At 35.8% G+C, this 16,634-nt stretch overlaps 2 protein-coding genes and 1 pseudogene across 2 annotated transcripts; 2 read left to right on the top strand and 1 right to left on the bottom strand.

The window, feature by feature from the left end:
• The first annotated feature begins 1,173 nt into the window (after positions 1-1,173).
• LOC120115806 lies at positions 1,174-5,914 on the top strand (annotated as a pseudogene).
• Positions 5,915-6,715: 801 nt separating this feature from the next.
• LOC120115805 (mitochondrial import receptor subunit TOM5 homolog) lies at positions 6,716-8,742 on the top strand. Its single transcript, XM_039136405.1, is given in 3 exon segments — positions 6,716-6,929; positions 8,443-8,479; positions 8,482-8,742. Coding segments are annotated over 3 exon segments (162 nt in total). The 5' UTR covers positions 6,716-6,842; the 3' UTR covers positions 8,520-8,742.
• Positions 8,743-10,641: 1,899 nt separating this feature from the next.
• LOC120115803 (replication protein A 70 kDa DNA-binding subunit B-like) lies at positions 10,642-14,054 on the bottom strand. Its single transcript, XM_039136404.1, has 12 exons — positions 13,869-14,054; positions 13,230-13,376; positions 12,931-13,140; positions 12,650-12,827; positions 12,273-12,543; positions 12,070-12,172; positions 11,864-11,988; positions 11,701-11,779; positions 11,472-11,616; positions 11,166-11,326; positions 10,964-11,084; positions 10,642-10,867 (listed from the first exon to the last, which is right to left on the bottom strand). The coding sequence occupies exons 1-12, from the start codon at positions 13,994-13,996 to the stop codon at positions 10,667-10,669; spliced, it is 1,869 nt and encodes a 622-aa protein (XP_038992335.1). The 5' UTR covers positions 13,997-14,054; the 3' UTR covers positions 10,642-10,666.
• Positions 14,055-16,634: the final 2,580 nt, after the last annotated feature.

Below are 16,634 nucleotides of genomic sequence, written 5' to 3'. Positions count from 1 at the left end.
GTTGTAAATGTTTTTTATATCCAAAATACATAACTTTTTTTAGTTTGGAACGATTAATATTTTAGGTTAGAACATAAAATGTTACGTTTGGTATATAAAAACATGTAGATTGGATACTATTTTAGCTTGAAACCTAAAGATTGACCATGAGTTCTGATTTTTTTTCATTTTAGAAACTAGAGTAAAATTTTAGGTTGTAACCGTTTTTCTTACCTAATACATAATTTTTTAGGTTGAAACGGTTAACATTTTAGGTTGGAATATAAAATGTTATGTTGCACATAATAAATCCTATAGATTGAGTAACATTTTAGATTAAAACCTAAAAAATTACCATGAATATTGAGTTTTTTTCATTTGAGAAATTAGGGTAACATTTTAGGTTGTAACTGTTTTTCTTACCAATTACCATGTAGGTTGAATAAGTTTTGAAGTTAAAATCTAAAAAGTTATCGTCAGTTTTAAATTTTTTTATTTGAAAAACTATGCTAACATTTTAGGTTGTAATATGTTTTCTTACCAAAAACATAACTTTTAGATTAAAACGAGATAACGTTTTAGATTAAAATTGAATATTATTATAATTTTCTATAGATTACCTATTGAACCGATCACGTCTCAAAGTAGTTTTAAAATACATGCCTCATAGCAGAACCACAGAAAATTCTAAAGAAAGACAACCTAATTTAAGACTAAAAATCAACAAAAATTGGCGCAACCAAAAGTATGATAAAAAAACACAATTTTTAGATTGAACGCAACTTAAAATGTGACATTCTTTATAACATTTTTTGTTGCAACCTAAAATGTGTTTGAACATAAAATGTAGCAAAGAATGTCACATTTTTTTGTTGTCAACTAAAAATATTATGAAAAAGATACTATTTTAAGTTACAACAACAAATATTATAAAAAATATCACATTTTAAGTTATTTCCAACTTAAAATGCTATATTTGTTTATATATAATATTTGATGTCACGCTTATTTTCTTCATCTTTTAGCCGCAACCTAACTCGCTACACGGCATAACTCTCCAGAACCGCCCTATTTATTTTATAAATATTCATAAGGGTAAACTACACCAATGGTCACTAAACTTTGAGTAAGTTTTAGTTTTTACTAAACTTTAAAAGTTACAAATTAGTCACTAATGTTATTGAACATAACAAAATGGTCACTCAACGTTAGCAGTGGTTAACTTCGGTGATGGAAAGCTGAGTTGGACCATTAAATGCTCACCTGGAGTGTCAAGTGCCACGTTGGAGAGCCCATTTGACTCATGTTAACCAACGCTTCAACTAATTGCAACAACAATACTCCACCCACCTAATCGAAGCTCTACTTCATCACTAGAACCTTGACCATCGCCACCTTCATCCGACTGATAATACATTTCCAACAAAAGGAGCTGCTCCAGGCTTATCATTCCCCAAATTTCCTTCAAAAAAATCTCCATCAACTTGTTAAAACTAACATCAAACATAGTAGGAAGCTCAACGTTAAGTATTCCCCAGCCATGGAACCACCACCGCCTTCGGCTAACGCCACATTTAATCAAATGTGAGAGAGGGGGAGTGACACTAACAAAGCAAGGTCATCATTTCCTCTCTACATTAGCATCCACAGCTGCCGTCGATGACCCAACAACCATTAACCGGTTGATAAAGAAATTCGTAGCATCATCGCCAAAGTCCATTGCTTAGAACGCGCGCTCTCATCTTCTCTCCCCGCAATTCACACCCTCACATTTCCCTTGTATAATAGGATAACTGAAACATCAAGGTACTATTTGTTAGGAAATAAAACAAGAACGAGTAATTTCCCTATAACAGATTAGTGAGAATGTGAAATAAAAGCGGAAAAATAATACCCGAAATTGATAACAGAGTTCAACCAATTATGCCTATGTCTCTGGACTGCTGCAGATCTTTTACTAAAGAGAGAAAATTTACAGGTGCTTACAAAACACTCTCAAATCACAAGAAAACTCTCTAGTATTGGAGAAAGAAATGATTTGGGATGGTTTTGAAGCTAAATGGGTAAGGGTATTTATAATTGAAACTTAGGGACTAATCTTGTAAATACCTTAAAGTGTGTAGGGACTAAAATGCAATTTCCCCATCCACTTTTCAACAATTGTCTGCTTGAATTCGGTGAATTTTTATTCACTTTTCAACAATTGTCAGCTTGAATTCGGTGCAATAAATACACCACTTTCACACCAAAAGTTTCCCAACATTTTTTACTTTTCCAACAATCTCCCACTTGAAGACTGATTTTAATCTGTCTTCACACCTCTATCAATGCAGCATCATTTCTGGTCTTGTTACTCTAGCATGTCAACTGAAGCTGAACACAACTTCAGTTTGTCCGTAGTCACCGTCTTTGTTGACATAAGCGAGTCTATCTCATATTTCATGGAAGACTCCCACTTGACTGAATCCTCTACATGCATTGCTTCATCATAGCACTCTGGTTCACCATTGTCAGTCAGCAACAAGTAGTGAAAATTCCTTTATTTTAACTTCGGTATTGGAGCTACTTGATTCTATGGTTGACCTATCTTTGTACATCACATTCTCATTGAAAATGATATCTCTGCTTCTGATGATCTTTTGATTTTTGTAGTCCCAAAATCGGTAACCGAACTTATCACCACCATAACCAACAAAGACGCATTTGTTGGACTTAACATCAAGTTTATTTCTTTCAGCAGAATTTATGTGTACATAAGAAATACAACCAAACACTCTTAAGTGTGAAAGGTTTATTCTTTTCTGCTCCAAACTTCCTCTGGTATTCTACCATCCAAGGGAACTGAGGGCCCATGGTTGATCAGGTAAGCTGCAGTGTTGATAGCTTCAACCCATAGCAATTTGGGCAATCCGGCATGTATCCTCATGTTTCTGGCACGTTCATTCAGAGTTCTATTCATGCACTCTGCTATGTCATTCTGCTACAGTGTCATGGGAACTGTTGTCTCCATCTTGATCCTATTGTTTGCGCAGAAATCTCTGAATGTATTATTTTTGTACTCTCCTCCATTATCAGACCTCAACCGCTTAACTTTCAAACCAATCTCATTTTCTACCATGGCCTTCCATTTTCTGAAGGTATCAAAGACTTCTAATTTCTTCTTGAAAAAATAAACCCACATCTTCTTCGTAGAATCATCGATGAATGTGACATAATATAGTGAGCCTGAAAGAGATGGAACTGGAGATGGTCCCCATACATCAGTATAAACCAACTCTAACTTTTCAGCCTTGGGTGTCTTGCCAATCTTTGTAAAACTTACTTTCTTTTGTTTGCCAAAGATGCAATCCTCACATAGTTCGACATCTATATTCTTAGATCCGGTAGCTTCCCTTTTGAAAAAAGTTTCTTCATCCCTTTCTCGCTCATATGGCCAAGCCTTTGGTGCCATAGGTTTGATTTTCCATCAGCATCTGCTACTACAATGATATTCACTAAATTTGAGGTTACATAGAGAGTACCATTCTTCTTACCACGAGCAATGACGAGTGCTCCTTTAGTAATCTTCCATTCACATCCTGAAAATGTTATATTATATTCTTCTCCATCAAGCTGTCCTATAGAAATCAAATTTCTTTTGAGGCCATGAATATGTCTCACTCCTTTCAGCTTCCAAGTGTTCTGGTTTGGCAACTTTAATCGGATGTCTCCTTTTCCGACAATCTTCAAGGTTTCATCATCAGCTAGATAAACCTTCCCAAAATCACCACTAACATAGTTCTCCATAATTTCTTGGCATGGGTGGAGTGGAAAGATGCCCCTGAATCCAAGATCCATGATTCAATCAGACTATTGACGCTTAGAATCATGGCATCACTTGTCTTCTCTGTCATGTTTACAGATTCCTGTGCGCTGGTATCTTTCTTCGGTTCTCGGCAATCTCTTTTAAAGTGACCATTCTTGCCGCAATTATAACAGTTAAAATCTTTCTTTCCCATTCTTGATTTTCCCCTTCTAGAATTTGATCTGCCACGATTTAGATTTCTTTCTGAAGTTCTCCCTCTAGACTCCGTGTGCAAGGCTGATGAGCTTGATGCTTCACCCGATTCTCTCCGTCGCATTTCTTCACTCAATACCAGATCTCGAACATCATCAAACAATTTACTATTTCCCAACAAGCTACTGACTACTGTAACAGTAGCATTCCAACTATCTGGTAGAGATGATAAGAGAATTAAAGATCGAACTTCATCATCGAATTCAATTTCCACAGAACTCAACTGGTTGTGATTGTGTTGAGTTCATTTAGGTGTTGAGCCACTGATGCACCTTTCGCCATCTGTAAATTGAATAATCGCCTCATCAAGTGATCTTTTTTTGAGGCCGATGGCTTCTCATACATACTGGAGAAAGCCGCCATAAGACCTGCCGTGGTCTTTTCCTTTGCTATGTTGAAAGCAACATTGCAGGATAACGTCAGTCGGATAACTCCGAGGGTTTTTCTGTCGAGAAGAGCCCAGCCTACATTCTTCATGCCCTCTGGTTGCTTTCCTGAGAGAGGTTGATATAGATTTTTATGGTACAGAAAATCATCAATTTGCATCTTCCAAAAGCCAAAGTTTGCACCATCGAACTTCTCAATTTTCACCTTCCCTTCGTTTGCAGCCATCGCTCCCACTCGAATCTGGCTTTTTTTGGATCGTTTCTGATAATTTCTGCGAACCACCGTGTATTAGAACACCTCCGTCAAACTCGTATCGCCCACCAAATTTTACTATTCACGAAAATTACTATTTACATGAATAGTAACCTCACAAAAAATTTTCAAAATTCATAACTAAAAGCTCTGATGCCAGTTGTTGGAAAATAAAATGAGAACGAGTAATTTCTCTATAACTAGATTAGTAAGAATGTGAAATACAAGCGGAAAAATAATACTCGAAATTGATAACGGAGTAATTATGTCTACTTCTCCGGACTTCTGTAGATCTTTTACTAAAGAGAGAAAATTTACAGGTGTTTACAAAACACTCTCAACTCACAAGAAAACTCTCTAGTATTGGGAGAAAAAATGATTTGGGATGATTTTGAAGCTAAATGGGTAAGGGTATTTATAGTTGAAGCTTATGGACTAATCTTGTAAATACTTTAAAGTATGCATGGACTAAAATACAATTTCCCCATCCACTTTTCAACAATTGTCAACTTGAATTTGGTGCATTTCCATCCACTTTTCAACAATTGTCAGCTTGAATTCGGTGCAATAAATACACCATTTTCACACCGAAAGTTTCCCAACATTTTTACTTTTCCAATACTATTGGAACCCAAAGTTAGTTGCAGAGTTAATTCCTTTGCTGGATATACAAGGTAAGCACGATGAATCCGAAGCTTTAATCTCTCAAGCTATTTCAAAGCTAATGTCTCGAGAGCGAGATCTTGCTCAATTCTTTTGCAATTTGATATAGTCTTGTTCTAAACATGAATCAAAGCAAGGGTTTAATGAGGCTTATGGTTACTTGTCTGAACTTGTTTGTAATTCTTCATCGGTGTATGTCAAACGCCAAGGTTATAAAGCAATAGTTAGTTGCTTATGTGAAATGGTTCAGCCTAATGAGGCTGAGAATGTGGTTAAAAATATGGAAAAATGGGGTTAAGCCTTCATTGTTTGAGTTTAGGTTTCTTTTGTACGGGTATGGAAAACATAATGTTTTAAAGATATGGAGAGAATGGTGAACAAGATGGAGATGGAAGGATTTGAAGTGGATATTATTTGCTCAAATATGGTTCTTTCGTCGTATAACGCTTTTACAAAATTTTCCAAAATTTTCCAAAATAGCTCATTGGCAGCAAAAAGTGAAGGCTTTGGGAATTCCTTTTCTCAATAAGGACTTACAATTCTATCTTGAATTCATGTCATGTGATCATGTCTTGAATTATGTCTTAAGTCGATATGGAACAATGCAAGATCAGTAAGCAACCCAATCTTTTCCGACAAGTACCCAATGATATCACCATGGTTCAATTTATGCCGGTGAAGATTCTGATCGTGCCATTATTCGGCGTCAGAGCACGGTAAACGTCGGTGTAGTTGCATTCTAAGACTTGGGTTTTAAAAATGAGCAATGGATCGACGGTGACCGCTTCCCCTTTGTCGTCGAACTCATCTTTGTAGTAGAGAACCTGGTGTTGCTTGACGTAGACAACTTCTTGTTTCATGAGGCCGCCATGACTGGTTATAGGAAGCTGCTCACATGAAGAGAAGATGATGAGGAGTGTGAGCAAACAGCAGAAAAGTGAGAGAGATGAAGGTGGCGATGGGCAAGTTGCTAGTGGATGGAGCTTTTGATGTTGCAATGAGATGAAGAGTCAGTCAATAATAGTCAAATGGGCCCTCCAACGTGGTACCTAACTGTTCAATTAAGTGTTTAACGGTCCAGCTCAGCTTTCCATCATCGAAGTTAACGACTGTTAACGTCGAGTGGCCATTTTGTTACAATCAATAATGTTAGTGATGTTGAGAGTTTTCTTCCATTCAAAAAAAAAATAATGTTAGTGAATAATTTGTAACTTTTGAAAGTTAAGTGGGTAAAATGAAAAATTATTCAAAGTTTAGTGACTGTTTGTGTAGTTTATTCTATCCATAAATACCTTAAAAGTTGATTAATGTAATTGGCTGACACATCATAAATATCACGATAAGAGTTATCTAAATAATTTCTTAATATATTTCAAATTTGGAGCACTTCGTTCTTAACAATAAAACCCTAAAACCTTACCCAAGCGCATTTAGGTACCAAAGAACAATCTCTGATTCTGAAAAGCAAAAAGCTTTCTTTTCTTTCTTCTTAATCAGAGCAGCAATGGCGGACACCGTGGTCTCTCTCGATAAGCTCAGAGCTTTCTGGCACTCCCAAGTCCACGATGAAGAAAACTGGTCTCACAATATGGTATTTCATTTTATTTATCTTCTATTATTCTTTTTCTTTCCATAGTTTTCAACCTTTTCTCGGCTCTTTCGTTTGATTGAGCGCGTAATTTTTTTTTTACGATATTGGGTTTATGGGAATTTATTTAGAATGCCAGATTTCTACTCAACTGATGAAGAAAAGGGGGGAAAGGTGGAAGAAAACGGGTTTTTTTTTTGTTCTTGAAGATTATTTTGGTTTTTGAGAGTCTGGAATTTCTCATTGTTTTAGTTGATTACATGAATGCTACTCTCACTGTCTTAACTGAGTTCTTTACTGAAATCACGAAAAGGGTTCTCTAAAGGATCAAATTGTATAGAGAATATAGGACTACCTTAAGAGATTTACTGGAGGATAAGAAGTTTCCTCATTAGTTGGATTTGTTGTTTACATAATTAACTCTGTTTTCCATTTTTGGGAAAAGTATTGGTTTTTGTGGCCTGGCAAATCTATGTAAATGTTTATTATGATCTCAAGCTCCATTGATTTTGGTGAACACTTTTGAAAGTTTTCGAAAGAAAATGATCTATAAGCTTTTTCACAATATGGCTGTTATATTTGACCTTTCAGATACCCTTAAAAGCTTAGAAAAAAATACACATATATCTGTATTGAGCGCATACCCAATCTGACACTCACTCGAATTCAAGCAACACGAGGGGGTTTGAAAGCTTTTCTATGATGATAAGCTAAAAGCTTTAACAAATATCCTTTTCTAGGAAATGGATTTCAAACATTCTGACAACAGTGACCCAAGAAAATTTGAATGTCATTTTATATCCCTTGAACATTCTCTGAAATATTCTACGAGATTATATAAAACAGGGGAAGAGGTCTATGAAAGGCTTGATGAGTATATGTCATTTGAGTATAGTCAATTTGCTTGAACGTTTGGGAATGAGCAGCATATAGGCTGTATCATTTAAATACCTTCCTTTTTCCTATCTGAAGATGTTTAGAACCAACCTTTTGTAGAGCTTCCCTGTTCCAATTTTCATTGTCATGGCATCCATCATCCAGAATTTCGATTTATATTGGCATGTAGTGAGAGTGACCAAATATCTGTGGCGAGCTTATGGCAGCATTATGAGCTCATATCGCACTAAAACCATCATGAACACATTTAAATGACTTCATATTTAAGATGTCTACTGTTTGTGATATACTTTATCTCGGAAGGAATATTCATTTTATTTAATTACTCGATCATTCTTAACTATTCAAGACCAGAATTGTTTATTGATTTACAAGCCACATCAATGAGAATAGATTCCTTTACATCTGAAATGTGCATGTTAGTCTATATAGCCTAACTGTATTCATAGAGAAAAGAGTGCACTCCAAAGTAGTGTACTTTGATCATGCTTTACAAAAGTTTTCACAGTACAATCATGTTTCTCTTATATTATTGCATTTCCTTTTATGTATTAATTATCTAATTCCATTTGCCAACTGAAAAACAATGTATGTTTTTATCCTCTCTTTTTTTGGTTAGAAACTGCTGCGAGCTGCTGGATTATTTGCTGGATCGATTCTTTAATGCGCAATTACGGCGATCTTATGGCTGTATAAGGAATTAGATTGACTAAGAGTTTCCGAGGTCTCATTTGTGGTTACTCCAATGGCACACTAGTTTTATCCGTTAAAGCAGTTGGAAATGTATGCATTTGATACTTTTGTGCATCAAGTTAGGGAACTATATACTCGATGATGATTTTCAAATAACGTTAGTACTTTCATGTAGTTTCCTCATTTATGCTTCTAAATATTGTGGAATTTGAACGAAATGCACCCATTCCCATCATTTCTGAAAGTATTTTAGTTTATTTGTTTTAGAGCTTTGAGGCATGTACTTAGTTTTAAAAAGCGTGCCTAGGTGTGCCGGGTGCCAGGTGGGTGCCGGAAAAATTGCCTCCGGCAGCACAGGCGAGGCGGTGAATGGCGCACGCTTCCTATGCTTTTAGCGCTTTTTATGCTTTTAGCGCTTTTTATGCTTTTAGCGCTTTTCAAGAATTAATGCTTTTCCAGAACTGCGCCTTTGGAGAGGGGAAAATTAATTAAAAAAAGGCAGTCTCTGCCTCTCTCGTCATCACAGCGCAGCCACCACGTTACCGTCACATTCTGTCAGTCGCCAACTGTCAACCACCAGGTTATCTTTCTTCTCCGTCGCACACTCTCACTGTGCTTTCTCTTTGTTTTATTCATTTCTGTCAACCTGCATAACCCTATCGATTCTCTAAGAAATGCAAAAAAATATATATATATAGATGAGATCATTATTTTTTCCCAAATTATGCAGATATAGCAATAGTTAATAGCATTAATGCCATCTTTTTCGAATCTGTTATTTATTACGTTATCTTTTTTCAAATTATGCCGTAAAGCAGTGAATTTGTAATGCGTAATATATTATCTTTTATCTATATTTATTGAATTGAATTTATATCATTTTAAACATCAGTAATTGATTAATATTGAATATTTTAATATCGATCATTTTATTTTGAGTAGAAAATGTTATATAATTGATTTAAATATTTTAGTACAGAAGTGTTCCTTGTCTATAAGAGGCGCACGCATTCGTCTTGCGTCTAGACTCTAGAGACTCTTTACTCCTCGAAACGCCTTGCATCTTTTAAAACTAAGGGCTTATTAGTATCGGTGTTTCTAAAGTAGTTGCTTTGATCCACAATATGATTTTGCCTCAAAACAAACATCCCCATGCCACTTGCTTGGCAAATGCATCTGGCTCCAGAAGAATCATACTTGTTTCAACAGAAAAACAACCACGTGAATGAGGAAGAAACCTCAAACAATTCGGCCATTGCTGCATGGCAAAAGGCTCTAAAGAATAGGGTTTTTTGCTTTTGCCATCCATATGATGTTATTGCAACACTATGGAGGCTTTTGATGGGAAGCTTGCCTTTTCCCAAGGATGGACCTAGAGGGGAAGGTGAGGGTGATCGTCCTAGGGATGAGTATAGAACCCGAACTCAACGGGTTCCGACCCAACCCGATCGGGTCCGGTCGGGCTATTTTAAAAAAAAATTAGGTTCAGGTCGGGTTCGAGTTTAAGGTGAAAATACCCGACTCGACCCAATCCGACCCGAAAAAATTTATAATTTTACCTTATATATTTAAGAATAATTACAATAATATCTCTCTACATATTATTTTTTTCAATTAAGTCGTTTTTATTAAATAAAAATAATATTTTTATTATTTTGAGTCGGGTTTTTAAGTTATTTATCGGGTCGGGTGAAATCTTGTTTTGATCGGATCAGGTCTCGAGTAGAGGATTCCTTGATCTCGGGTCGAGTGGACCAAAAACCCGATGCCTATCCTCATTGTCCCATAAAATTTTAAATTCTTATATATTTTAAATATTTTTCATTGCATTTTCTATTAAAAATATATTTCACTCTGTCATCCTCATAAAATAAAATAATGTGCTCGTCCCTACCTTTCTATCTTAGGGACATTGAGCTGCTGCGTGGTTTTGCTTAACCGAGCTGACTAAAGGCCACAGGGGAGGTTTAAACTTAAAAAGCTATATAGGAAGAAAATACCAACACAGATAATTGAAGATTTCAAAGGGTTCATTACAAAAGAAAACTAATCCTAATTTGTTTCATGAATAGCATAAGATAGATCCAAACTGAAAGTTTAATTTATAACCCCTACTGAATCCATCATTTACAAACATAAACGGAAATAAACTACTGAGAATTTGTCATCTTCTTGATATCTTCAAGCAAAAACTTGGATTCTTCAGCAAAGTTAATCGGAGCAACGGCTCTGACAGTTATCCTCTGCCTCTTCTCATTGTTATACTCATTTTGAGCCACACTAACTCGAAAGAGATGAGGAACCCAAGTAGCTTCCTTCAACTTCTGTTGGTATCCATCAACATCTCCTTGCTGAAAATAGCAATGAACTGTGTCAATATTCTACATCTTAAACATGAACATATGCCATATACAACAACAAACTCATCAGCAGAGAAATGCTTTTACCTCTGACTTCAGTTTATCTAGTTCCTCAGCTGAGCATCCAATAATGTTCTCTGCTTCTTCATTGAAGGCTGAAACCCAGGCTTCACCTCTTGCATCAGATATCTTTGACACCATTATGTATCTAAGAAATGCCAAAAAAGGAAACGTTAGAAATGTCAGCTAAATAACTTGACAGTAATTTCAAAGTATTCCAACATCTCACCTTAAATTGCACTCTTCATCATTTTTCTGGCATCCTTCACACCAATAACCAGACCCAACAGCTTCAGTTACTTTCTTGTTGCATGTTTTGCAAGCACGGTACCACATTGCCTGCTCAGGCTTGATCAAACTAACAAATGCTTTTATGCTGAAAAATACAGGCTGCCCATGAAACATATTTGACTATCAAAAGCGATATTATTTTCAATTACAAGGAAATGTCATATATATTACTTTTATAACAACACATTTTAATCCACATTCCCACTCCAAGAGGAAACAAAACCTGTAGTTCATACAAATATACCTTTCCATCACCCAAGGATGGGTCACCAGTGATATGAGAAAGGGAAACCCTGTCAGTATACATAGATCTTGCTCCAGTCCTGGATGAAGGACTCAAACCCATTCCAATGTTGGCCATGGAACTCACTTTCCCTTCCATATCATACCTGCATGAAGAAAAAAAAAACTGTATCGGAAAAAGCTACTTAAAAAAGGGATAACCAGTAGTTCCTCGGCAACAATCAACTTACCAAGATCTCAACTTCTTTGCTTCAGGAATATCTGGATTAATCATCACTGTACTTTTTCCCAATGTTGACAAAGATACACCTAAAACATTAAACAGATTTCAGGAAAACCATTTTAATGCAAGATTTCTAGTTTTCTGTCAGAAAGGCTCCAGCCTTAGAGTACCTTGAAAATCACTAACTTTGAGTGATTTAATTGCAACTACTGGATATGTATCAGCAAGGTCAAACAACTTCTGACCAACATCATTTGCAAGCTCATTCCACAAAGAAACCACCACTGTTTTCTTCCTGGCATCCAAAAGCATACGACATTGGTAAATCATAATTAAAAGGGGGGAAACATATAGGAGTCTAGAAGTGGACATTTACGTTTCATCTGCAACAACCATATCCCTCTTTGGAATATTCTCATTGTCAGTCTTCCTTTTAATATTTGATACAGGAGTGACACTTTGAACAACTCCGATAATATCTGGAATTCAAAGTAATTAAAGAAAAAGAAAAAATAAGAATCCAAAGCATTGAAGGACTAAAATACATCATGTTTTAAATTTCTAGGAATGAGTACTTACCAACAAGCTCCCTTCCATTAACATAAGGGCCTAATTGATCAATAGGGACAAAGTTGAATTTAGCTTCTGGAATAAATGTTTCTTCATCGGAAGCCTCTTCCACCACAGAATTCTCATTCAAAGTCATTTCATAATCATTTTTAACAGTCTTAAACTGCTTGTTAGCAACTTTTAGTGTGCCTCTTGATATGTAATAGACTTTCCCCAGTTGAAACTTCTCATAGAACTTCCTTGCAGCTTCATTAAACATTGTGGCTTGAATTTGTGTACCCTATAAAATACAAATCATTCAATCAATTAGAACGCAATTTTCTACAAGTTATTAAAAGGTTTCTCCAGACACAGCATAAGAAGATCATAAGTTATTAGCAGCTTACATCTTCATCTGTTAACTCCACATTGAAAACACAACCTTCTCCTCTAGCATTCTTATAGGTACGCATGTTTCCCTTGCTTGTGAGACGAACTTTAATTGTCCAATTCCCTTGGTAAGGATTCAATGAAACAAGAGGATGCACTCTTGTAGTCATTGACATACGGGCAACTGGAGCCATACTGTTAATTTAAGAACTATGTAAGACACTACTAAAGAAACAATCAAATCTTATAGATGACAATCAAGAAGAGTGCACTTCAGAAAAAAAATAAGGAAATATACTTTTCTCGCTGCTCATGTACTATTTGTGCTGCAGACTTTGAAACCACTTCTTGCTTTGGCTTCAAAATAATACCAGCCAAATCGGTTTTAGCCTCATTTTGACTCTCATGTTCAAGTTTCGGCTTCTTTAATACAATATCAGGTTCCTCGGTTTTGATTTCTGTCTCAAGTGCAGAAGATACTACCTCACATCTTGTCACAATTAAGTACCTGAAACGCAGTGCACGTTTCAAACATCATGTTTAAGAAACCTTTAAAACAAACAAATAAATAAACAGTGAAGGGTAATCAAAAGTTACTTCTCTGATTTGTTGGGGATATCATTGAGGGTATAATCAAGAATTTTAACGAGACCCTTGTTCTGAACACTGCCTGCAATGATCTCAGATGACATGTTTGATGGGAATATCGCTCTCAGTTTCATCTTACCATCACTTGCATTAAACCTTCAAAATCAAATATTAACCAAAATAATAATTAGTCATTACATTTTCATTGGAAAAAGTATCATTCTTCAAACAATAATGCACTGATGGTGTTCAGTTTGTTGCTGAACAAAACAAGAAAAACGGCGGGAAATTAAAAAAAAAACACACAAGTGTTCAAGCAAATAACACATATCTAAACAACAAATTGAGTAAATAAATCACAGCATGTCAAGGGGTGAAGAAAATTCAATTAAGTAGCCATCGACAGGTTTATCTCAAAAACCCAAAACCTAGAATTTGCTTTACAAAAAACTAATTTCTCAATTAAATAAACCAGATCTAAAAAAACTCCCGAAGTAAATATACAATAGCGTTTCAGGGTTAGAAATGAAGAAGATTCAAGATAGCTATTGACAAGTTGGGCGCGGAAACCCAAAACCCAGAATACATTTGACTACTAATCAAGCAAAGCGATAAAAAAAACAGATTGAACAACAAAAAGAAGCATACGTGTAGCGGTTTCCGGTGAGCTTGAGATCCAAGACTTGGACGACGATCTCAGCAGGGTCTGAAGAAGAATCGGGAGATGGATTGGCCAAAATCGTTGATATCGCATCTTGGCTCACAGATTTAGCCATTTCTGCCTCTCTTTTTCTTTTCGGAGTGTTTGGTTCCTGGGAAAACCTTAGGGTTAATTCAATGAAGGGAATAGGTGATTTAAAGAAGGCGAAGATGAGAGCTTTTTGTATTGAAGAATTTGGGAGGGAGTTTTGGTGGATTCCCGCTGAATATTTTCACAGTTTTAGCGGTACTCTCTCTTTGGGCTTTTTTTTAAAACGATGGGATGGCGCCAAACGTTGTTTATATATTTAATTACACGTTTTACCCCTAATTTAGATAGATATTTATCATATCTTATAATTTTTTTGGCTTAATATAAAAGTAAGTGCTTAAATTATACTGTTTTTCTCAGAGGGGTGCCCAAACTTTTTTCGGTAAATCGAGATGCCTAATGTTGCAAACATTACTATTTTAGGTACTCGACCCGTAATGACAGTTAAATTCTATAGTTAAATGACACGTTTCACCTTCACAAAATTTTAAAAATCTTATTTAAATTTAAAAAAAAAAAACTTAAAATTATAATTTTTAAATAAAATTACCAAAAAAACCCCAAAATCTTTTAAAACACTAATTTCAATCCCTTTGCCACCAACGTTAATCAACCGATCACCCAACGACGTGTGATCGACCAACCACCCACGACTGAAACCCTCTTATTTTCGCAATCGATCGAGCACCCGACAATGGTGTAGGTGCAACATTTTACGAACGTCGATTTCCATCTATACAATTAGAGGTTGGAGTAGGGGGTTTCAGTCGTTGGGTGTTCTTTCGGTCATATGCCATTAGACTTTTTGTCGATTGACGAGGGTGATGGTGACCAACTGTAGCAAATGGATTGAAATTAGGATTTTAAAAGTTTTTAGGGGTTTTTTTAATTTGAGAAAATTTTGGGTTTTTAAAAAATTATATTTTTTTATTTTAAATAAAATTTCTCAAAATTACCAGAACGTGACATGTGTCCTTTAACGGCATAATTTAACGGTCGTTATAGCCTGTACACATTATGTAACCCCCTAGACCCAGTCTGTGAGTTAGACCCAAACCTAAGTGGTCACATATCCCATTCAGAGGTTTTTTTTTTTTTTTTTATATAACTTATAGAACGTTAAATATAATATAAAACATAATATTAATAATACAGATATGTCCAAAACGATAATAAAATACATGTCACCAAACATAACCGAAAAACATACAAAAATATATGTTCGTACAAAATAAAATAGTTGATTTCTCCTGATGCCAAATCTGCTAGCTTACGGTCTGCTGTTATCTGAAAAAAGTTAAAATTTACAGAATGAGCTAAGAAGCCCAGTGTGTTCCATACAGCGTACAAAAACATATTAATAAGATATTATCAATAAAAATCGATTTATGCAACATGTTTTTTTTTAAATATGAACACTACCCCCATCCGTCACGAACAAATTGTGTAGGTTCCCATAACCATACACCCCGTCACGACCAGTAAGGCCCTGAGCACAAAGCCGAGGAGCCTGCAATATTTTCTTCCTCCAACAATTCTTTTCCCCCCCAATGACAGTAATAAACAAATATATATTCGAGTAAAAATGGTGATTAATCCATTAAAACATGAAAATGGATCATGCTTGAAAATCATATACAGAAATACGGTAATCAGATGTCGGTAACCATTATTCAGAAATCAGATATCATGTATCATGTCATAACAATATTTTGAATAATCACCATTCTGAAATAATTCAAATAATATTTTAAAACAGTAAAACAACACTGTCAGGAAACACACCTGTCACACTCTGAGAAATCGGATAGGGAATCCTACTATTGGGTTTGTCGATCACGTTCTGCTGCAGCACTAGATCCTACGAATTAGAAAAAAATCCATATTGGAATCCTAATATAAATAATCTAAATATTATTTAAATAATATACGGAAACCTACGGGTAATTCTCGTAGTACGCGGTTCAGGCTGATCTAACGAACGGATAATACCGGACCTAATTGATCCTTGCTCAGGTGAAACACGAGTACCTTCATAAAATATTTTATTGAGTAAATCCTTGACCAAATCTCATTTAAATAATCAAAATATTAAAATATTAAGCCTTTTGGGTTTACAAGCTTGATTCGGGAATTTCGGGTCAGAATTTGGCAAAACGGACTTCGAAATCAAATTCAGGACGTCGAAAAATATAAAGTATGACCTTCCAAAATTTCGAATTCTTGGTCAAAATTAAAGTCAACGGGGTTGACTGACGATTTGGAGACTTTCGGGTTTGAATTTAGCAAAACGGACCCCAAAAACGGATTCGGAACGTCGAAAACTATCAGGATAGGTATTCTTGGTCGAAAACAAAGGTCGTTAATAGTTGGTCAAAGCCGGTCAAAGTTCTGGTCAAAGGAGGTCAACAAACTACCCTTTAAAAAAATTACCGAAATAGCACCCATTTCGAATTAATTCCCAGAATAGCACCAAAACCGAATTAATTCCCAGAATAGCACGGTCAACGGTCAACGGGTCGGGTCAACGGGTCGGGTCGGGTCAACGGGTCGGGTAAACGGGTCGTGACCGGTCAAACCGGTCAAAACCGGTTCAAAACCGGTTAAACCGGTCAAAACCGGTTTCCAACGTTCACTCGCCTGCGGCGGCGCGTGTGGGCGCG

The sequence above is a fragment of the Hibiscus syriacus genome, unplaced genomic scaffold, assembly GCF_006381635.1.
Source record: "Hibiscus syriacus cultivar Baekdansim isolate YM2019G1 unplaced genomic scaffold, ASM638163v2 tig00110272_pilon, whole genome shotgun sequence".
NCBI lineage: Eukaryota > Viridiplantae > Streptophyta > Magnoliopsida > Malvales > Malvaceae > Hibiscus > Hibiscus syriacus.
This window is presented reverse-complemented; position numbering and strand designations above follow the sequence as displayed.

What these genes read in the sequence shown, in the direction of transcription:
- LOC120115803 (XM_039136404.1), bottom strand. Translation starts at nt 13,996, where the DNA reads ATGGCTAAATCTGTGAGCCAAGATGCGATATCAACGATTTTGGCCAAT. An exon ending in ATCCCCAACAAATCAGAGAA is followed by an intron (nt 13,141 to 13,229) that starts GTAACTTTTGAT and finishes ACTGCGTTTCAG; the next exon opens with GTACTTAATTGTGACAAGAT. An exon ending in GATGAAGAGTGCAATTTAAG is followed by an intron (nt 11,085 to 11,165) that starts GTGAGATGTTGG and finishes GGCATTTCTTAG; the next exon opens with ATACATAATGGTGTCAAAGA.